At 43.2% G+C, this 23,472-nt stretch overlaps 1 protein-coding gene, 1 long non-coding RNA gene and 1 pseudogene across 3 annotated transcripts in view; 2 read left to right on the plus strand and 1 right to left on the minus strand.

The window, feature by feature from the left end:
• ZNF280A (zinc finger protein 280A) overlaps window positions 1-18,766 on the minus strand; it is a 31,807-nt gene extending 13,041 nt beyond the window's left edge. For both annotated transcript variants that reach the window (XM_063808310.1, XM_054676077.2), the window contains exons 1-3: window positions 18,537-18,766; window positions 7,104-14,143; window positions 6,274-6,334 (exon numbers count right to left, since the gene is read on the minus strand). In XM_063808310.1, the coding sequence (XP_063664380.1) occupies window positions 12,447-14,072 (1,626 nt within the window). In that variant the 5' untranslated portion in view covers window positions 14,073-14,143; window positions 18,537-18,766 and the 3' untranslated portion in view covers window positions 6,274-6,334; window positions 7,104-12,446. The remainder of the gene's footprint in view (window positions 1-6,273; window positions 6,335-7,103; window positions 14,144-18,536) is intronic.
• Window positions 5,504-19,443, plus strand: LOC104004564 (uncharacterized). Its single transcript, XR_001712858.3, has 3 exons — window positions 5,504-5,754; window positions 18,954-19,058; window positions 19,386-19,443. It is a non-coding gene; the product is annotated as an uncharacterized LOC104004564 (long non-coding RNA).
• LOC112206826 (small nucleolar RNA U13) lies at window positions 16,230-16,318 on the plus strand (annotated as a pseudogene).
• Window positions 19,444-23,472: the final 4,029 nt, after the last annotated feature.

A 23,472-nucleotide genomic window follows, 5' to 3' on the forward strand; every position in this document is an offset into this window, starting at 1 on the left:
AGTGAGACTCTGTTAAAAAAATAAAATAATATAAAAAATAAAAAATAAAAAATAAGCCAGACACAGTGGCTCACGCCTGTAATCCCAACACTTTGGAAGGCTGAGATGGGAGGATCGCTTGAGCCCAAGAGTTGAAGATCAGTCCAAGCAATGTAGTGAGACCCCTTCTCTACAAAAAATTTAAAAACACAGGCACAGTGGCTCATACCTGTAATCCCAGTATTTTGGGAGGCTGAGGCAGGAGGACTTAGTCAGCTCAGGAATTCCAGACCAGCTTGTACAACATAGTGAGACCCTACCTCTACAAAAAATTAAAAAATTAACCGGGCGTGGTAGAGTGTGCCCGTGATCACATCACTGCACTACAACCTTGGTGCCAGAGCAAGACTGTTTCAAGAAAAAAAAAAAATTTAAATTTAGCTGGGCATCGTGGCACACGCCTGTAGTCCCAGCTACTCAGGGGTGGAATGAGGCAGGGTGGCAGCTGAGATGGGAGGATCACTGGAGCCTGGGAGGTCGATGTTGCAGTGGGCCATAATTGTGTCACTGTACTGCAGCCTGGGCAACAGAGCGAGACCCTGTCTCAAAAACAAACAATAAAAAATGGGCGAAGGATTTGAACACTTCTCCAAAGATACACAAATGGCCAAGCAGCACATGAAATGCTGCTCAATATAATTAGTCATTAAGGAAATGCAAATCAAAATCACAATGAGCTATTACTTCACATCCATTAGGTTAGTTATAAGCAAAAACAATCTCAAGCGTTGCAGAGGATGTGCAGCTGTCTGAACCCTCAAATACTGCTGGTGATAATATAAACTTGTACTTTGGAAAAGTTTGGCAATTGCTCAAAATTTAAATATGGAGTTACCATATGACCCAACAATATCACTCCTAGGTATATACCCAAGAGAATTGAAAATATAACACATATATAAGCTAGCTGGAATATAGCCATAATGCTGCTACAAAGTGCAAACAACCAAATGTAAATTAATTGATAAATGAATAAACGAACTGTGGTATATCCGTACAATGAAATACTATTCAGCCATAAAAAAACTGAAGTACAAACAAGCATACAATACGGTGTACCTTGAAAATACACTAAGTGAATAACACCAGACACAAAAGGCCGCATATTTTATTATTTTACTTATACAAAATGTCCAGAATAAGGCAAATTCATACAGACAGAAATAAAGTAGCAGCTGCCATGGGCTCGATGAAGAGGAATGAAAGGAATATAGCAGGTTTGAAAAACGGCCCCCAAAATATCAGGTCCTAATCCCTTAAGCCTGTAAATGATACCTTATTTGGAAAAAGGATCTTTGCAGATGGGAAAATTATCCTGGACTATACAGGTGGGCCCTAAATGCCACCACAAATGTCCTTGTAAGAGAAGCAGAGGGAGATTTCACACATACTCTAGGAAAAGGTGATGTGAAGACAGAAGCAAAGATTAGAGTGACATGGTCACAAGCCAAAGAACGTCACATCCACAAACTAGAAGATGCAAAGAATGGATTCTCCGCTAGAGTTTCCCAGGGGAGGACAGCCCTGCCAACATCTTGATTTAGGTCTTGTGAAACTTATTTTAGACTTCTGACCTCCCGAACTAAGGGAGAATAAATTTTTGTTGTTTTATGCCACCAAGTTTGTGACAATTTGTTATAGCAGCTATGGAAAAGTAATATAGGGAGTGACTGCTAATGGATACAAGGTTTCTTTAGAGTTGATGAAATGTCTTGGAATTAGATATTGCTGATGGTTGTACAATTTTGTAAGTATATAATACTAAAAACCATTCAATTTCACACTGCAAAGGGTGAATTTTATGGCATATGAACTATATTTCAAAGAAAAACAAATGCCTAGTAACAGGCTGGTATAACCCCCCATCTCCCAACAACTGCTGCTAAATTTTCAAAGCACCATTAAGCAGACTCAATTCGTAGCAAGGATAATGGAACAATGCAAGCTCATCTAGCCAACAAAAAGAATTAAGCTAGTATCAGGTGGTCAATTTACAAACTGTAGTGGGAGTCATACATTCCCAAGGATGGAACAGTTATATCTCCTTGCAGAGTGAACTCTTCTCCGATACCAAGGACTTGGAAGACCAAATAAATTATACGTAGGATTACCAAATATGCTGGTATGACCAAGACAGTTGTAGTTTAAACTTCTATCTCTGTGGAATTATGGATAGTGCCACTCTTCAATCTTTAATAAGTCCTTCAGTTTAGATGATAAATTACATAGTCAACCTAGTTATAAGGAATCTAGAGGTTGTGAAAAGCTGTGAGAGCATATTCTATGCAGACCACATAGGTCCTATCATGACTCCCTATGTAACTTGGGTCTCTGCGACTGGGAAGCTCCCAGGGAAAAAAACCCAGTTAAGACTTCTGCAGAGCATTCACATTTTGTTTCAAACTTATACAACACTAATGCTTAAGCTCAACTCTCAGAATTGTATTATTCAGTATTATCCAAATAACTGATTAATTTACACACTGAAGGGAAAGAACAAGGAATGGACCTATACACACTTGTAGTTAACAAGTATAAGAAGCTAACAAAGAATAAGATTAAAATAACTTGTGCCAGGCCGGGCGTGGTGGCTCACGCCTGTAATCCCAGCACTTTGGGAGGCCGAGGCAGGTGGCTCACGAGGCCAGGAGTTTCAGACCAGCCTGAACAACATGGTGAAACCCCATCTCTACTAAAAATACAAAAACTTAGCTGAGCGTGGTGGCACACGCCTGTAATCCCAGCTACTCAGGAGGCAGGAGAATTGCTTGAACCCAGGAGGCGGAGGTTGCAGTGAGCTGAGATTGTGCCACTGCACTCCAGCCTGGACAACACAGCAAGACTCCGTCTGAAAAAAAAAAAAAAAAAAAACAACTTGTGCCCACATTAACTAAGTGTTAAAAGCCAAAAGGTGAAAGTCACTATTCTCTTTTCACATATCAAATTGACCCTAAGGTAATATTGCTGCATTAGAACTGAGCTGGTGGGAGGGATGTTAAGAAATTAGGGAGAAATTGTTAATCTACAGAAAGACCATCATATAAGGTTCTGTGTGTAGCCAAACATACACATTTGATGTTCTGATGTTTGCTACTTTAGTGGAACTATAGCTATAAAATGTATTCAATCAGTAGAATTAAAACATATCCCAGTCCACAAAAAACTAAGAGAGAAATTATACAGGAATGATCAAGAATCTGCACAGTTCTCATAATCTCATTACTACAGAGAAAAGGAGAAAGGGAAGCATCAAGGTAGTATTTGAGACGAATTTAAGAAGACCACTCATTCAATAAAAGTTTGGTGGGCCAACAAGGTGCCATGTATTGGTCTGGTGATATATCAGTGATCCAAAGTCTTTCACTTCAGGGAGCTGACATTCCAGAAGGGGTAGTCCGAAAATAATTTTTTAAACAAAAGTAACATGGTTATATAAACACTAGGGAGAAAAATAAAGTAGGAAATGGAGGCAGGTTGATACTCACATAACATGAATATGGCTATCTGGGGAAGAATACTCCAACAAAGGGAACAGCAAACACAAAGCCTCTGAGACTGGAGCACTTAACACATGCAAGGACTGATCAATAGGCTAACACAGGTGGACCAATGAAAAGAGTGACAAGTTAGAAATGAGATAAAAAATGAGCTGTTTGTGGCAAAGGAAAGCCAAGATCATGTAGGCCATTCTAAATTCTTCAGCTTTGGCCGGGTGTGGTGGCTCACATCTGTAATCCCAACAGTTTGGGAGGCCGAGGCGGGTGGATCACCTGAGGTCAGAAGTTCGAGACCAGCCTGGCCAACATGGTGAAACCCCGTCTCTACTAAAAATACAAAACGTAGCCAGGTGTGCTGGCGCGTGCCTGTAGTCCCAGCTACTCAGGAGGCTGAGGCAGGAGAATTGCTTGAACCCAAAAGACAGAGGCTGCAGTGTGCTGAGATCGTGCCACTGCACTCCAGCCTGGGTGGCAGAGCAAGACTCCATCTCAAAAAAATAAATAAAAATAAAATAATAATAATAATACAAAAATTAGCTGGGTGTGGTGGCGGGCACCTGTAATCCCAGCTACTTGGGAGGCTGAGGAGGAGAATCACTTGAACCCAGGAAGCAGAGGTTGCAGTGAGCCAAGACTGCGCCATTGCACTCCAGCCTGGGTGACAGAGCGAAACTCCATCTCAAAAAATAAGTACATAAATAGACAAAAAATAAAAACAAATTCTTCAGCTTTTACCCTGAGTGTGATGAGAGATTACTGGAAGGCTCTGAGTGAGAAGTAATATGATCTCACTCATTTCATTAGGATTGCTGTGGCTACTGTGTGGAGAATAGACTTTAGAGAGTAATAGTGGAAGCAGAAGACAAGAAGCTACTGAAATATTATAAACAAAAGATGATGGTAGTATCAGACAGGATGGAGAAATAGAGATACTAAGAAGTCGGACTCTAGATAAAAATCTAGAAGGCCCACAAGGTTCATTGATGGATTGGGTTTGGGATGTGAAGGAGAGGAGGAGGACACACAAGAGGTAATGCTGAGCAGGTAAATCTATGAGATCAGAGCCCAAGGAAAGTTCTGAGGTAGGTACTTAAATTTTGAAGTCTTCAGTATGTAGCATTATTTAAAACACAAGACTGGATGAGATCACTCAGGGAAAAGAGGTCTGAGATCTAAGCTCTGGGGCATTCCATTGATTAGAGGTCATGGAGGTGAGAAGGAGCTGGTAAAGGAAATTAAAAAAAAAAACAATTATTCACAGCCATTCAGGTGGGAGGAGAATCGAGAAAGAGAAGCATCCCAGAATCCAATGGGGAGGAGAAAAGGAACTGTAATATATGCTGCCAATAGATCAAATAAAATCACGAAAATCAACTAAAACTGACCAATGGATTAAGCAAAGTGGAATTCATTGGTGACCTTGAGAGCAGTGGGTTTAAGGAAGAACGAGAACAGGAGATAGCAAATATGGACAACTCTGGAGAAATTTTCATGTAAGGACAAGCAAATACAAATTAAAACAAGCAGATGGGAGATGTGGCATCAAAAACGAGATCTTTAAGGTGAGGTGATGGTACAATCAGTATGTTTGCTATATTAATGATCTGGAGAGATAGAAAACGTATCCCTAGACAAAGAGAAGTCTTGCTAGAATAATATCCTTAAATAAACAAGTGCACATGTAGAGGTTCTGGCCTTAGCAAGAAGTCAAATTATTCACCCAGAGTAACAGGACAATGCTTTGAGATCCTATGGAAAAGGGTTAAATGGTGGATAAATGGCTGCGGGGGCCATCCTCCAAGATGGCCCTAAATGAATCCCACTTCCTGGAATTCACATAGTTGTAGCCCTCTCCCACTAACAGGGTTGGCCTGTGGGATCAAGCACATACAGCAGGAAGTGATGGTATGCCACTTCAGAAATTAGGTCATAAAGACTCTGCCCTTCATCTTGGGTACAAGGTCTCTTGAATCATTCGCTCTGAAGTAAGCCAGCTGCTGTGACATGAACAGCCCCATGGAGAGGCCCACAGAGCAAGGAACTGAGGCCTCTTGCCAACAGCCCAGTGAGTGAGCTTAGAGGCAGATGATCCAAACCAAGTCAATTCCGCAGAGACTGACAATCCAGCCAAAGGTTTCACTGAAACCTCATGAGTGACCTTGAGCCAGAAACAGCCAGCTAAGCCACTCTTGGATTCCAGACCTTCAAAAACTATGAGGTAATAAATTTTTTTTTTATTTAACTACTAAGTTTTGAGACAATTTGTTACACGGCAATAGATAACTAATACAATGGGTCTCACTGAGCTGTAATCACAAATTGCTGGGCACACAATTCACTATAATCTCACCTACTGGCATGCAATGACTTCAGATGACCTCCCCTGTCCTGCTGCATGCAATTACCTCATGAAATACAGTCGCTGAGAAAGAGGGTAGGATAAAAGGAGTCAGCTTTATATAACTTAACATCCCTGATGCTCTTTTTTTTTTTTTCAAGAGAGGTGGTAAAAGAATGCCACTACCACCCTCTCCTTTCTCAAGAAAGCAATTTAGAGGGTTCCCGAATGACCTACATCAACAATTGGCCTGAACTAATCAAACGCATCATTCAGATTCCCTCAGTAAAATATTAAATACCAAACAGCTATGTTTCAGCAAAGGAAAGGGCAAGGGAGCGAAACTGAAGGACGAAAATACAACTTTGGTCCTTATCAGGGAGACTTCTCTTTTCTTACCTCAGGTTTATTACAACGCAACTTTTAAGAACTTGAGCTGTTCCAGGCAGAAGGTCACATCCTTGAGGTAACCAGAGAGAAGCGTTAGTTACTTACATGTCACAAGAATATTTTCGATCCCACTGCCTGACATTGCCACTTAGGTGTTTATCAGTCACCTCACACTTAACCAGATAAGTGAACTGAACTCCTTTCCCCCAGATCAGTTCCTCCAATCTACCCTACCTTAGCGCCAACTGCCCAAATCAGAAGCCTCCAAATCACCCGAGGTCCTGGCTCTCACGGGAGGGACTCCATTAGGGTCCCAGGGGCTGCATTAAGAGTCCCGACAGCGACGCAGTAAATGAGACAAGACGCTGCGGTAGGGGAGAGAGACCGATACATTCAAATGCCTTAAGGGGTCTGGGCCTACAGGTCTCCAGAACTGGGGAGGGCCTGGGGTTACAAAGCAGTTTTCAGATTTTTAAATACATTGAGCGCCAAAAGAGACCCCGCGGGGGCGATGGGGGAGGGGAGCGCACTGGGAGCCAGGAAAGGCCCCTTCTCCAGGAGGCCCGGGCCCAGCCCGGGGGTGGGGGCGTCTGCGTGAGGGAGCGGAGGCTGATGTAAAAGTGGCGCCCGCTGAGATGAGGGAAGGGGGTGTGCGTGAGGGGATCGTGGGACCTGCTTCTGCCCTGCACTCCCCCACAGAAAGCGGCTGTATTGCAAAGGCCGCTCCGGCAGCGCACAGCCAAGCGCGGTGTCGCGACCCGCAGGGCTGCGGCTCGCCATGAAATCCCTCAAGTCTCCCCTCAGGGAACGCTGAAGCCGCGCCACGCCCCCGTCCTTACCAGTCCGGATCAGCTGCTGTTCGCGAGCTGCCGGCCACGCACCAGCGCCGGAGGCGCTCCCGGGGCAAAGCCGGCGGCGACTACGCCTCCTCAGGCCCCCGGCGCCGCCGACGCGCACGCCTCCACACGCGCGCGTCCAGTGGAGACCTGCGATTGGCTGCCAGGTGCCGGCGCGAGATCGGCGCGGCTCCGAGCTCGGAGCATGCGCGCGCTCTGACGCCCCTGGTGGCTACGGCTGGACGCGGGGTTAGATTGAGAAGGAGGAGGGCAGCAGCAATGCCCCTGAGGCCTTGAAAGGATCTTGGGTTCCGGATCACGGTTCCAGGCAGTCAGGGTTCCAGAGCTGAGGGGGTATCCAAGCAGTCAGGGTTCCAGAGCTGAGGAGCATCCAGGCAGTCAGGGTTCCAGAGCTGAGGGGCACCCAGGCAGTCAGGGTTCCAGAGCTGTCGCAGCCAGGGCTTGGGGTGGGGGGCAGGCTTCCAGTCCATCAGGGGATGGTTTGCCCACCAGAAGGCCAGCTGTTATAATTCTCAGGTGTGGTCCCTTTGTTGACTATCCATACTGAAGGGATTGTGAGGAAACAACTGAACCTAACATCTGTCCTCTTCTAGTTACATCTGGGGCCAGTTGAATCCAGCCTGCCACCTGTTTTTGTACAGCTGGCAGCAAGCTAAGAACCGATTTCACGTTTTTTTAATGGCTAAAAAGAGAATATTTTGTGGCATGTGAAAATTATATGAAATTCAAAATTCAGTGTCCATAAATAAAGTTTTATTGGAACAACAAACATGCCCATTCCTTTAGGTATTATTTATGCCTGTTTTCCTGCTTCAACAGCAACGTTGATTAATTGCCAGAGACCATGTATGAAAAGCTTAAAATATTTACTGTCTGGCCCTTTACAGAAAGTTTGCCCACTCAGTTTACTTGCAGCTTTGATTTTTTTTTTTAATTGACCAATTTTGCCAAAAGTCTATTTTAGCAATCTTTTTGGGGGGCGGGTAAATCGCTTTTGGTTTAATTAATCTATAATGTTATTTTCTTATCTATTTTATCTATTTCTTCCATTCTGTTATTTTCTTCCTTCGTGACTTCATAGGCTTGCTCTGTTACTTCTCATTACAACTTTTGGAGAAAAATGCCTACCTCGTTTGCTTGTAAACTTTTTTGTTTCTTTTGTATTTAATGCTATAAATTTACCTTTAAGTACCAGTTTAACTGTGTCCCACCAGTCCGCTTGGTAATATGTTCATTATCCTTCAATTAGATATGTCCTAATTTTCCTAGTTGTTAGAAATGCTTGTTCCCTGGTGCCGCAAAGAAATAGCACTTGAACATAAATTTAATTTTCTCAGCAAGGCCATTTTTACTTTCTGCAGAAAGGGTACACTCGCCAGCAGTTTTGCCACGAGAGTACCCCAAACAAAGGATACAGGGTTATTTATAACCTGACGCATCCACCCTGCTGCTGTGTCCGGTTTCCATTGGCTGGAACAGGACCTCACATTCTGTGTTTGTCCCGATTGGCTAACAACTTAGAACTTTCTAAAAGAGGCAAAGGCAGAGGAGAAGAAAGGAAGGAGGATGTAACTTGTGGAATGCTGAGAAAGGTAAAAACACCTCCAAATAGGAAGAGGAACAGGCTATGACCTAATGCTTGCTTGGACCAGTATAAGCATGCGAGGGCAAATATTTAGGCTAAATTGTGGGAGCTAAGAACACAAAGTACATTAATTTCTTTATTACGGCTAGCAGATATCTAAGAATGTTAGCACAGGTCTTTGAATAAATTTTACTTCTAAGAGAAGTTACTATTTATTCGTAATTAGACAGGGAGGAAAGTCTTTGAAGAGGAACCTCTATTTTTTACATAGTGATTCTTTCTAACACAAGGGTTATATAGTATATGTTATTTATTTTTGAAATCTATGAGATTTTTAAAAGATTTTTTAATTGTGTTATAATCAAATCACATGGCCTAAATATTACTCACCCTTGCATTTGAAGATTTCTGTTCAGTGAAGTGTACCATAGTCAAAATGAAGAGATCATAGATGTAAAGAAGATATTTGCAGTATCTAAAATGTATATATGAGGCTGATATGTAAAGAAGATATTTGCAGTATCTAAAATGTATATATGAGGCTGATATGTAAAGAAGATATTTGCAATATCTAAAATGTTTGTAAGAGGCCTGGCACGGTGGCTCACACCTGTAATCCCAGCATTTTCGGAGACCAAGGCAGGCAGATCACTTGAGGTCCGGAGTTCAAGACCAGCCTGGCCAACATGGTGAAACCCCATTTTTGTACCAAAAATACAAAAATTAGCTGGGTGTGGTGGCACGCGCCTGTAGTCCTAGCTACTTGGGAGGCTGAGGCATGAGAACTGTTTGAACCTGGGAGGCAGAGGTTGCAGTGAGCTGAGATTGCACCACTGTACTCCAGCCTGGGCAACAGAGCGAGACTCCGTCTCAAAAAATAATAAAATGAAAAATAAATCTATGAGAAATGATCTTCTTTTGGCTTCATAATAATTCCAATGTCCATCAGTAAATTAGTATCAACTAAGCTCCAGGCTTTATTCAAATGTCACTAGTTTTTCCCATCATCCTTTTTGTTCCAGATTCCCACCCAGGATACTGAATTGTACTTAGTCATTTTGTGTGCTTAGCCTTCTGTGGTCTGTGACAGTTTCTTAAACTTTTCTTGCTTTTCACGACCTTGACAATTTTAAGAAGGTCAGGTATTTTTCAGAGTGTCTCTCAATTTGGGTTTGATGTTTTTCTCATGGTTACACTGGGGTTATGGTTTTTAGAAGACTATCGCAGACATGATGTGTCTTTCTCATAATTTCTCATCAGCGATCCATGCTATCAATAAGATTTCCTACTGGCTTCTCCACTGTAAATTACTTTCCCCCCGCTTTCATACCTTATTCTAAATCTTGCCTACATGCAGGAAGGCCGTGAGGTCTCATTGAAGGAAAATTATCTACACAAATTACTTTGCAATTCTTCTTTAAGGAAGATTTGTCTCTTCTTCCTTTAGTTTTAAATTAATCAAAAATAGCTTTTTTAGTTTTAAATTAATCAAAAATAAAATAAAAAATTTAGTACCTCAGTCACACTTGCCATATTTCAACAGATCAATAGTCACCTGTAGCATATTGGACAGAGCAGAAGTAGAGCATTTTCATCATTGCAAAAAGATCTACGGACAGCACTGACTTAGATCATTAGTCAACCTTTCTTCTTCCCAAATATATGCATTTAGAAATATAAATTCCCATGAACTGCTTTAGTTCCATCCCATAAATTTTGTGGTTGTTTTCAATATCTTTCAGTTCAACATTTTCCTTTTTTCACTGCAATTTCTTAGAGGAGCTATGGGTTATTCAGAATGAGGACCAGGACTGGGGTGAGATAAGCAAGGAGGCTGAGGCACATTAAGGAGAGACCCACGCCCAGCTTCAGGTATGGCATATTATCACCTTAGGTTCCCTGCTTGCCTCACCCTAGTCCCAGCCCTGTTTAGAAATGTATTGCCTAATTTAGGAACTTTGGGGTTTTTTTCAGTGATCTTTCTGTTACTGATTTGTAAGTCAATTCCCCTGTACTCAGTGGGTAACTACAAAGAGCCCCACAGCTAACATCACAATTAAAGTAAACTGTTCTACCTGAGTTTGAGACCAAGAAAAGCACACCCATGAAAGCCACTTCAATTCGCAAAGCATTTGGAACAGCCAAGGCAATTTTGAACACCAAAGTTGGAGAAATGAAACTACCACATGGAGGATTATGCAAAGCTACAATAATTAAGATACTGCAGCATTAGCACAAGGATAGAGAACAGGACAAATGAAATGAAATAGATTCCAGAAACACATATATACAATCATACCTGATTCACACAGTTTCCACGGCAATACAGTAGGGAAGGAGTGGTCTTTTTAGTAAGTGGTGCTGATTGATTTTGGGTATGTATATGAAAAAATTAGTCTTCGTGCCTTATCACACCATTAACAAAAAATCAGTTTGAGATGTCTCATCAAAACAGTAAAGCTTCTAGAACATAGAAGGAATATCTTTATGTCGTTTGTAGACAATTTCTTAAATAAGACTCATGAAAGATAAACCATAAAACCATGATTTAGATCCAAATATGGGACATTTCCAGTGCCCCAGCACCCTTCCCAGTCGACAGCCCAGTTTTTAAAAAGGTAGGAGGGGGCAAAACTTGAATAGACATTTAATAAAAAGAAATACTCACGTGGCCGATAACTATATAATCTCAAGGTCCATTAATCATCAGGGAAATGCAAATTAAAGCCACAATAAGGTACCACTACAATTTCAAGAGAAGGGCACTTACTAAAAGGACTGACAGTACCAAGTGCTGGATCAGTAGCAATGGAATTCGCAGTATCGGTGGTGGGAATGTAAATCGTTTCAATCACTCTGGAAATGTATTTGGCAGTATCTACACTAGACAGCTAAATATATGCAGTTCCAGCACTTCTCATAGATATATATACCCACGAGAAATGATTACATGCTTACCAAAAGACACGCACGAGCTCATAGCAGCTTTATTCAAAATTGCCAAAGAATCAGCCTCAAAGTCCATCAACAGTGAAATAAATTTATACAAAACTGCCACAGTCACTCAACAAAATTCTACCCAGCAATGAAAAAGAATGTGCTACTGCTACACACAGCAAAAATGCATCTCACTTATTTTATTTCATTTTACTTTATTTTGAGACAGTCATGCTCTGTCACCCAGGCTGGAGGGCAGTGGCGCGATCTCAGCTCAGTGCAAACTCCCCCTCCCAGGTTCAAGCTATTCTCCTGCCTCAGCCTCCCGAGTAGCTGGGACTACAGGCGCCCACCACCACGCTTGGCTAATTTTTCTATTTTATGCAGAGAAGGGGTTTCACTATGTTGGCCAGCCTTGTCTCAAACTTCTGACCCCAAGTGATCCACCCACCTCAGTCTCCCAAAGTGCTGGGATTACAGGCATGAGCCATCACGCCCAGCCATCTCACTTATTTTAAAAAGCCAAAGACAAGAATCTTTGTGTGATTCCATTTATTTAAAGTTCATAAACAAGAAAAACCTCTGAGGTCAGAATAAGGGATGCCCTGTTGGGAGCATTTGACTGGGAAAGGGCTCAAAGACTTTGGAGCTACTTCTTGACAATAGGGAGCTGATGAGATGTCACTGTAAAAAACAACCTGACAGTTGATGACATTGCTTGCTAGCATCTACAGCCACAATGCACATATGGCCTAGCCTCACTTCTGCCTTTCGGAACTCCTGGAAGTCAGTCGAACATATTTTCAGCTAGAATCCTTGCTGCAAGGGAGTCTGGAATCTCTAGTGTTCATAGCCGTCTTCTTAGTTTTTACAGAAGAAGACTGAGGGTCAGTGTTGCTAACAATAACGGAAGCCATACCACTTGATCCTGGCTGAACTGAAGTTTGAATAATAACTTTTGTTTCACGAGGCAACCCTTGCAGTTGCTCCGGCTTTTTAAATGTTTGATGGTCCTTGGTTTTGTGCTCTATTTCCTCCTTCAACGTCAAAAACTGTAGCCGGCACTTGGAACACTGAAGGACCCTCCTTCTGCTGTGCCTCCAACAATGATTCATGTATGGTATTGCGGTTTTGAAAAGTTTGAGACAAAACAGACAAAGCAAATTCTTTGTGTTTTCATGGCACGTTCTAAAATGTGTTTCCACATCAGCAAAGACCGACGATCTGTAATGGCAAACCTGGCACACATAGGGCATTTCGCCAGGCTTATGATGGTCCTTCATGTGTTGTAAGAGGACCTGATCTGTTTCAAATGACAATTCACAGATTTTACAGACAGCAGAGGGCTCCATGGCGATGTGTACACTATCAATGTGACACTGTAGCTGGAAGGGAGTGGGAAACTGCCGGTGGCAGTGCTGGCAGGTGGTGTGGTCTTCCCAGCTGTCGTTCCTCTGCTTCTCAAATTCCAAATGATGCTTCATGTGATTCATAAACTTAATATTTTTTAGAACTTTCACGCAGCTGAGGCATTTAAAGGTGGTGTGAGTCTTCTGTTCCGGCTGCCCATCTCCTTTATGCTGTCCATAGTAAAAGTTGCTAAGTAACACGACGGGATTTTCTTTCTTGGGATCAAAGGTCTTGTTTTGACTTGCTAGACTTGAAATGTCTGTCATTGCCAGGCCAGACTCATTTGCTCTCTCTGGATTTGTAAGATTGAAATGTGCCTTTCCATTAGCATCAGCCCAAGGAAATGTTACTCCATTCTGAACATGGTTTGATGAGTTGCAGACCCCCTGTGAGGGTGTATTTGTGCTTATTGTAGAAGAGATATCTGAAGGGACCACAGCTAAAGAAGGTACCCCTGGGATTCCATCCCTGAGTTTAACCCTTTTGGAATCTCTGCTGTTTACATCTGAAGTGGAAAGTCGCTTTGAATCAGGAGAACTCTCATTTCTGCCTCCTCCAGAGACCATAGCTCCAACTAGACGCTGAGTCCCTGCGGGGAGCGAATCTGAGGAATCGGGAGAAACAACTTGTGGCGAGCTCATTTTATAACCAGGTTCAGATGAAGACTTCATAGTGACAGGACTATCTGTTGATCGCCCCTCAGACAGAGAAACTGGCATGATGGCTTTTGCCATAGAGGTCACATGATTTGCAGGCTGCGACACGTGAGCAGGATATTGACGGAAGTGGCCTTTCTTTCTTCTTGAATTTGAGCCTGGGGTGACTCTGTTCAAAATGTTTGAAACGACTGGTTTTGAATTTGAAATCATCCCGACAAAGAGAATTTCAGCATCTCTATGTACATGCTCCACCCCAACATAGATCAGATCTGGATCTTCATCATCCTCCTCCCTTTGTTTGGATTCTCTCAAATTCTTCTTTGGTGATTCCACTTTCTTACACAAAAAGATATCTCCCATTTTCAATTTACTTTTTGCTTGAAGCCACTGGTCTCTTCAACTTCCAGAGCTGTCTTTTTACAAATTGCCACCTAAGTGCAACCATGTGACAATAGTCAATATTTATTTCGAAAGACAAAATCATTACTTTATTGTATCCTCCCTTAAAACACTGAGATAACCATCCACATCTCTATTTTACACGTCAGAAATAAGGCTTGAAACATTTTAAATGGCATAATAATTTCAAATTTACCTGTCTCTCCTCCCCTGGTCTTCTGCAGTTGTGAGGCAAAGGAAGCAAGATTTCAGGAGGTGCAGATGGAACATCTCAGAGTGCTTGCCTCTAAATTTTGCACTCTAGATGCCTCACTCACCTCCTCCTCATCCCACAGGTACTCTCTCAGATGTCTAAGGTTTCTAACCAACTTGAACAAAACTTCTCTCAAAAACATTCTGCTCCTAGCCTGGGCAACATAGCAAGACCCCATCTCTACAAAAAAATTTAACAATTAAAAAAAATTAGCTTGGCATGGTGGTACACACCTGTGGTCCCAGCTACTTGGGAGGCTGAGCCAAGAGGAACACTTGAGCCCAGGACTTCAAAGCTACGTTCATGCCACTGCACTCCAGCCTGGGCAACCAAATGAGACCCCATCACACACACACACAAATCACAACACACACACACAAATCACAACACACACACACACCCTTTGCTGTTCCTGTAATGTTCCTTTTCTCAGTAAACTCAGTTGCTCAGTCTACAAACTTCAGAGTCATCCTTTGCCAGACTTTCTCTCATACACTACAGCCAATCAATTAGCAAAGCTAGTCTGCTCTATTTTTTAAAGATGTCCAGAATCTGACTACTCTCTTCCACATCTACTGCCACCTCCCTGATGGAAGGTACCATGTTCTCTCCCTGGATCACTGCAGAAGTTGCCAGTCTTAAAAGTTTTGTCAGATCTCCCCATGGTGGCCCCAATGCCCCTGTTAAAATATACAGGGGAGCAAGTATATTTTGCTCTTAAGTCTTCAATGACTTTCCATTTCATTCATAGGAAACACCAGCAAACTTTAAATTTCCCCCATAGAACCTTAGGTCATCATCGCCCTTGCTAACTCCTCTGTTGCTCTGATGCAGCCATCCTGAGCTCCGTGAATCTGGAACACACCAGGCCTTTTTCTTTTTCAGAACTTTTGTTGTTCCCGGACGTTGCGTGCCTCTTTCCCCAGATTAACCCCATCTGGGCTCCTGGTCTGCCTCAGTCCCATGGTTCCTCTTCAGCAAGGCTTACCTGACCACAATATCAAAAATCACAACCTCCTTAACTCATATGTTCAAACCCTCAATGTTATTTTTCAACTTAGCATTTATCACTGCCTACCACACAATATGTAAAATATATCTTGCAAGCCCAGGAGTTTGAGATTACAGTGAGCTATATCATGTCACTGCATCCAGCCTGGGTGACAGAGGAAAGGAAGACTCTGTGTCTTAAAACAACAACAAAAAATGGGACAGGTGCAGTGGCTCGTACCTGTAATCCCAACACTTTGTAAGGCCAAGGCGGGAGGATTGCTTGAGGTCAGGAGCTCGAGACCAGCCTGGGCAACATAGCAAGACCCATCTCTACAGAAAATTTAAAAATATAACTTGTTTCTTTTCTGTGTTTACCCACGAAACTGTATGCCACATGAGGGCAGGGAGTTGTGTTTCATTTACTCCTCAGCTTATAGAGCAATGTCTGTCATACTGTGCATGCTAAATCTTTGTTAAATAAATAGTAGCTGTTATTAATATGATCATTTAGGTGTACCAGAGGCTCTAATTCGTTATTCCAGATTCTCTAAGCATTTAATGAAATCCAAATCCAAATGATTTAATAACTGTTGTACAAGGGAGAAGGTAAACCTGTGTGTATGTGTGTGTAAATTGAAACAAAAGTTTTGTCAAATACTCTAATACCTTCACCTTACCGCAAGGGATAGGCTCTGATACCTTCTATGCCATATTTTATTGATTCTAAGGTATAGGCTTAGATTTCCATTTTAACATCTCTAAATCAGATTGCATCTCATCATAGCATCTCATCAATATAAAATACATTTCATAATTTGTTTTTGCAGTATATATTTTTATTTCATAGTGGAATCAAAAATGACATATCTCGGATCCTTTTGTGAGGATAAGCTTGGGTTTTCACTTATGTGAGATGTGCCTCCCTCAAACCTTGTTATATCAGCATGTTTAACATCTGATGTAAAAAAAAAAAAAAAAAAAAAAGGAGAGTAATGTATCTTTTATAATTGATGGCATCTTTTTTTTTTTTTTTGAGATGGAGTCTCGCTCTGTCGCCCAGGCTGGAGTGCAGTGGCGCGATCTCGGCTCACTGCAGGCTCCGCCCCGCGGGGTTCACACCATTCTCCTGCCTCAGTCTCCTGCGGAGCTGGGACTATGGGCGCCCGCCACCTCGCCCGGCTAATTTTTTGTATTTTTAGTAGAGACGGGGTTTCACCGTGTTAGCCAGGATGGTCTCGATCTCCTGACCTCGTGATCCGCCCGCCTCGGCCTCCCAAAGTGCTGGGATTACAGGCATGAGCCACTGTGCCCGGCCAAGTGATGGCATCTTATAGTCAGTGAAAAATCCTATTTCTTTTTGTAAGCTGACAGCCCACTAAACTTGTTTTGTAGTTCTTTAATGGATATCAGCTACATTTTGGCAAACAATGGTTTAAGACAGAAATTGGAAAATTGGCCCTTCCCCTGTTTTTGTACAGTCAGGAAGCCAAGAATGTTTCTTACATTTTTAAGGTATTGTTTTCTTACTTTTTTTAATTAAGATTTTTTTAAACTTGTACATTTTTAAATTGGGGGGAATAAACACGCAAAAGGAAGCGGGGCGCGGCAGCTCACGCCTGTAATCCCAGCACTTTTGGGAGGCCGAGGTGGGCGGATCACTTGAGCTCAGGAGTTCGAGACCAGCCTGGCCAACATGGTGAAACCCCTTCTCTACTAAAAATACAAAAATTAGCCAGGCATGGTAGCAGATGCCTGTAGTCCCAGCTACTCGGGAGGCTGAGGCAGGGGAATCTCTTGAACCTGGGAGGTGGAGGTTGCAGTGAGCAAAGATCGCACCACTGTGCTCCAGCCTGGGTGACAGAGTGAGACTGTCTCAAAAACAAAAAAAAAGAAAAAAGGAATATTTTGTGACGTGAAAATTATATAACATTCAAAATGTCAGTGTTCACCATAAAGTGTTGTGGAACACAGCCATAATCATTTTTTTAGTGCTGTTGTCCATGGCTGCTTTCACACTTCTATGACACAGTTGAGTATAGTAGTACCCCCTTATCTTTGGGGCATATGTTCCAAGACCCCCGAAGTGGATGCTTGAAACTGCAGATGGAACCAAATTCAATATATACTATATTTTTTCATATATGTAGATATCTATGATCAAGCTTAATTTATAAATAGGCACAGTAAGAGGTTAAGCATAACAAAATAATTATAACAATATACTGTAATAAAAGATATGTGAGATAGGGCGTGGTGGCTCATGCCTGTAACCTCAGCACTTTGGGAGGCTGAGGTGGGTGGATCACCTGAGGTCAGGAGTTTGAGACCAGCCTGGCCAACATGGTGAAACCCATCTCTACTAAAAATACAAAAATTATCTGGGCATAGTGGCGAGCACCTGTAATCTCAGCTACTTGGGAGGCTGAGGCAGGAGAATCACTTGAACCCGGGAGGCGTGGGTTGCAGTGAGCCGAGATCGCGCCGTGGCACTCCAGCCTGGGCGGCCAGAGTGAAACTCCGTTTCAAAAAAATAAATTAATAAATTAAATTAAAGGTATGTGAATGCAATCTCTCGCTGACAAAATATCTTTATGTACTGTAGATCTTGGCAACCTTAGCATACGATTTTGTTTTCTTTCCTTATTATGTTAAAAACTTTCCCATTTTCACTTAAAGGAAGCAAGCACTTTACAGCTTCTGTTTGGCATATTTGAATCGCCAGCATTGCTACCCTTGTACTTTGGGGCCATTATTAAGTACCATAAGGGTTAATTGAACACAAGCACTGAGATACCACCAGGACAGTCACTCTGATAACTGCGACCGCTCCTAAGTGACTAAGGTACAGAGAGCGCAGCCAGCCAACAGCATGGGGACTCAGGACAAAGGGAGGATTACCATCCCAGGGCAGGGCTGACTCAAGAGCTTATCACACTACTCAAAAGGGCTGGCGACTTAAAATTTACGTATTGCCTATTTCTGGAATTTTCCAATTAATATTTTGGAACCTCAGGTAACTGAAAGCACAGAAAGGAAAACCCTGGATAAGGGAAGACTACTGTAGTTGAAGCAGAGAATCGCAATGCCTAAAATATTTGCCATCTAGTCTTTCACAGAACAAGTTTGCCAGCTCTAGTTTTAGAGGAGCAAAATGAAAGATAGCAAATTTCTCAGCTCACCAGTTCCTAAAGTTGCGAGTGCATCCAGATGATTCAGTGCAGCTCAGTATGTTCCACTCTGGGCCACAAGGGAAAGCGAAGCTGGAGCTTCCTTGTCTCCACTTCCCGGAGAAATTTGTCCAGAGACCGGCAGCACTGCTTCCGCAGGCGAACAACGCCGCTTGCTCTTCAAAGTCCTTTCTGAGGCCAGATCAGAAGGTCCCACTCCTTTTAAGCCCCATATAGCCCAATCATTTTTCCAGTCACGTGTCTGAAGCAGTTTATCCTGATTGGATTTTCAGTCGTTGTCCAGCTTGATTGCCAAAAGCTTTCCTCCAATTGCTACTCAAAGGAAAGAATGAGGGTGGGGCTTCAGGGCTGCCTTCCAGGTTGATTCAGCTGGTGATGGGCATCCTCCCTCCTCTCTCTCTTGTTCAGAGTCTGCCACTTTCTCTTCAGTGTGCCTGGGCCCTCAGCTATTGGGGATGAGAAGGGATGCGGAGTGGGAGGCAGTCCACATGTCTGTTCCAACAGAGCTCAGAGGTGAGCGAGTTAAAAAGCAGATGTCTTTCCAGTAGGAGCCCCAGGGGACAGGGTGGGTCTCACTCTGACGGCCCTTGAAGACTGAGCTCCCGTACGAGTTTCCGGGTGTCCAAACAGGGTCCTCACTGTGAGTCTTCAACAGCTTTCTCCAAGCAGCAGCCCACTCCCTTCTTAATCCATTTCCAGGGGTCAAAGGTCTATCCTGGTTCCCTCCCATCCCCTCTCACTTCCTTCCCTCTGTCTCTCCCTCCTCCCTCCTCCTTCACTACCCCCTCCCTGGAACCTTCTCAGCTGAATTTCAGGCCCACCCTTTCACTCTCTTTACAGGCTTTGCAACACAGATTAGAAAGCGGGGGAGGGGGAGCCTCGAGAGTCCCTTGACAGGTAAGAAATATCTATATTTCCACCCCCATTCCAACGCAATGCAATCAAGTCTCAAAATTAAAACGAAAATCATTTGCAAATTAAAATGTTCTAAAGTACCATCTCCTGATAAAACTTTAAAAATACCTTTCTGGGCCGGGTGTGGTGACTCACATCTGTAATCCCAGCACTTTTGAAGGCCGAGGCAGCAGATCACATGAGCCCAGTAGTTTGAGACCAGCCTGGCCAACATGGTGAAAACCTGTCTCTATTCTTTATAAAGTAAAATACAAAAATTTCCTGGGCGTGGCCGTGCGTGCCTGTAATCCCAGGTACTCAGGAGGCTGAGGCAGAATAATCACTTGAACCCAGTAGGCAGAGCCCAAGGTGGTATAAAAGTGTGTGACCCATGGTCTTTATTCTTGTCTAGGGACTGGGGAAAGGCTGCTTGAGGGCATTGCAAGCAGCCAAGAGCATGCCCCTGGAAAGGAAGGTGAAATGAGGCCCGCTGCTGAGGTACACCTGTAGTCCCAGCTATCAAAGGCTGAGGTGAAAGATCTTTGAGCCCAGGAAATCCAGACAAACCTCAGCAAAATATCAAGACCTCTGTTTCTACAAAAGAAAAAAAATTTTTTTTAATTAGCCAGGCATTGTAGCACGTGCCTGTAGTCCCAGCTACCCGGGAGGCTGAGGTGGGAGGATTGCTTGAAGCAGGGAGATCGAGGTTGCAGTGAACTATGATTGCATCACATACTTTAGCCTGGATGGAAGAGAGAGACCTTGTCTCATTCATTCATTCATAAATAAATAAGCAAGCAAAGTGAAATGAAGTGCAAGACTTAGACAGTAAAGTTCTAACAGGGGCCGGGCATGGTGGCTCACGCCTGTAATCCCAGCGCTTAGGCAGAGGCAGGCAGATGGCTTGAGCCCAGGAGTTTGAGACTAGCCTGGGCAACCTGGCAAAACCGTGTCTCCACAGGAAAATACAAAAAATTAGCCTGGGTGACAGAGTGAAACCCTGTCTCAAAAAAATAAAAAAAGAAAAAAGAAAGGAAGACAGAGAAAGAAAGAAGGAAAGAAAGAGAAAAAAAGGAAGGAAAGAAAGGAAAGGAAATGTGTATTCTGCAGAACTGATATTCACTCCTTCCTCTTTTCCAGAAGCAGAATCCTGCTAGGAAGATTCCAGGAAGCCTAGGCAGTGGTCAGGGGCTGGCTCAGGTATAAAGCAGGCCCTTCCCCTGAGACAGAAGGTTGTGGCAACAATGCTTGTGGGAGGTGAGAAAATTGAGAGGAGTGTCTAGAAATAGCTCGGAGTTGCATCTTATTTTCTTTTGCTCAGTTTTAAAAGTCCCAAATAAGACCACATCTAGCTGTTCTAACCAAGCTATTCTAACCCACTAATCTAGTAAAAATAAAATCACATGGTCTGAATATAAATTTGCATCAGGATACACGCCTTTCCTATGAAACATTTATGTTTCCTTATAAAATATATCCTCTTTTTCTGCAGAAAACTAACTGTAATGCATCCAAAGGTCACAGAATGTGGTGAAACATCCTCATCATTGATTTTTTAAAAATTATTTATTTATTTATTTATTTATTTTTTTGAGACATGGTCTTACACTCTGTTGCCCAGGCTGGAGTGCAGTGGAACGATCATGCAGTCTTGATGTCCTGGACCCAAGCGATCCTCCCACCTCAGCCTCCCAAGTAGCCAGGACAATAGGCAGATGCCACCATGTCTAACTGATTTATTTTTATTTTTGAGTAGAGATGAGGTCTCACTATGTTGCCTGAACTGGTCTCAAGCTCCTGAGCTCAAGCAATCTTCCCACCTCGGCCTCCCAAAGTTCTGGGATTACAGGTGTGAACTACCCGCACCCTGCCCTCCATAACTGATTCTTTTTTTTCAGACTTCACTCTGTTGGCCAGGCTGGAGTACAGTGGCGTGATCTCTGCTCACTGCAACCTCCGTCTCCCAGGCTCAAGCAATTCTCGTGCCTCAGCCTCCTAAGTAGCTGGGATTACAGGCATGAGCCAACACGCCCGGCTAATGTTTGTATTTTTAGTAGAGTCAGGGTTTCACCATGTTGGCCAGGCTGGTCTTGAACTCCTGATCTCAGGTAATCTGCCCACCTGGGCCTCCCAAAGTGCTAGGATTAAAGGCGTGAGCCACCACGCCAAGCCATAGCTGATTCTTTATCAGTCTGCCTTTGGGAAGTTTCCACTGGGAAACACTCTCCAGGACTCTTTCGGACCAGCCCCACTTTCCAAACAGAATTCCAGTGATGAGATTAAAGCTTGTCACAATATGTTTTTCAAATGACTGGTAGAAGCAGACCTTAAGATTAAAAAAGAAGAAGAAAAAATGGCTGAAATCTTGAATCCTTTATTGCTCTAAGGCACAGCATAGGAAATGGATGGCGCGTCGGGAATGGATGCAGGTCAGGGACAGACCATCACTCATGCCACCTTGCTGTGTTTATGAAACAGAGTGCTAGAAGTTAAATTTGGGGGATGCACAAAGAGATGCCTAATCAGATGAACTCAGAGTTGGAATTGCTGTTTGTGAGACAGTTACATCAAAGGAAGAAAAGAAGGAGAGAAGAAAGGTGACTATCAGGAGAATTTTCCAGCCAGAAGAAAGACACAGAGGCACAGGCATTTCATGGCCTGAAGAAGGAAGAGCACAGAGACAAGTGTGGCTCCAGTTAAAGGACCAGCGGAGATGAAAGATGAGGTCAGTGATTTGGGTAGGGGACATAGCAGTTAAGATATTGTTGATCAAGGCTGGGTGTGGTGGCTCACGCCTGTTAATCCCAGCACCTTGGGAGGCCAAGGCGGGTGAATCACGAGGTTAGGAGATCAAGAGCATCCTGGCTAACACAGTGAAACTCCGTCTCTACTAAAAATACAAAAAAATTAGCCAGGTGTGGTGGCGGGCACCTGTAGTCCTAGCTACTTGCGAGGCTGAGGCAGGAGAATGGCGCAAACCCAGGAGGCGGAGCTTGCAGTGAGCCGAGATCACGCCACTGCACTCCAGCCTGGGCGACAGAGCAAGACTGTGTCTCAAAAAAAAAAAAAAAATAGACGTGAAGGATGCAAAGATGCGTATGAGTGACAGTATGTCTAATCTCCTACTTTATGAATGGCCATTTTCAAATTCTATCATTCCTTCAATATTTATTAAGTCTTTTGTAAAGAAGAATGTTGATTTGTCTCTCAGTGTGGCACCAGGAAGATTTATGTTATTTAAAAATGTTATAAGCAGATACTGTCATTATTTTTTTATGCTTCAAATGTCAAGGGAGAGTCCCTTTACCATGCTCCCCATATCTTTATTTTTCCTTTTTTGAGAGAGAGAGTCATGATCATTCATTTATTTCACACCTGATTCTCATTACATCAGTCTGAGAGAGGAAGGAGTCACGCACCAGCACGTACAACTGTGCTGTTCTATTATCCTTCAGACAGTATTGGGATCTAGGTTCTAGTTATTTTTAAATTCAGGGATCTGAATCAGAGCCCAAAGAGGTTGACTGCTGCTTCTGGGGACTGGGGGCTGCTGGGAGAACAGCAGAAAACGGGCATGGAGCTGACCCTGGAGGGTTCATGCTCCAGAACTCCGATCTTGGTACCTGAGGATCTTTCACGGAGATCATGGACAGGGGTGTGACAGCAGTTCCTCAAAGCAAATGGGGATGGCAAACCTGGGGCTGGTACTTGGGAGCTGGAAAAACAACCATATTTGCACAAGGAGAAACTGAAAAACCGCTGTCCTTCCATCCGTATCCCAGAATCCTATGTAGAACCATGAGGACAGGGCCAGGGTTGGTTCCTTGGCCTCTGTTTGTCCTCATAAGTAGTCCAGTAGGAGTCCTGCAAACTTATCACCATCTGGAGACAGTGCTTCCAACTCTTCTTTATGCCCCACTGCTTGAGATGCTAGTCGATTGCTTTAGACTATTCATGATTCTTCTTCCTCAACTCTTCACATTAAAGAAATTCCTAGCCAGGTATGGTGGCTCATGCCTGTAATCCCAGCACT

This window comes from Pan troglodytes, chromosome 23 (genome assembly GCF_028858775.2).
Source record: "Pan troglodytes isolate AG18354 chromosome 23, NHGRI_mPanTro3-v2.0_pri, whole genome shotgun sequence".
Classification (NCBI taxonomy): Eukaryota; Metazoa; Chordata; class Mammalia; order Primates; family Hominidae; genus Pan; species Pan troglodytes.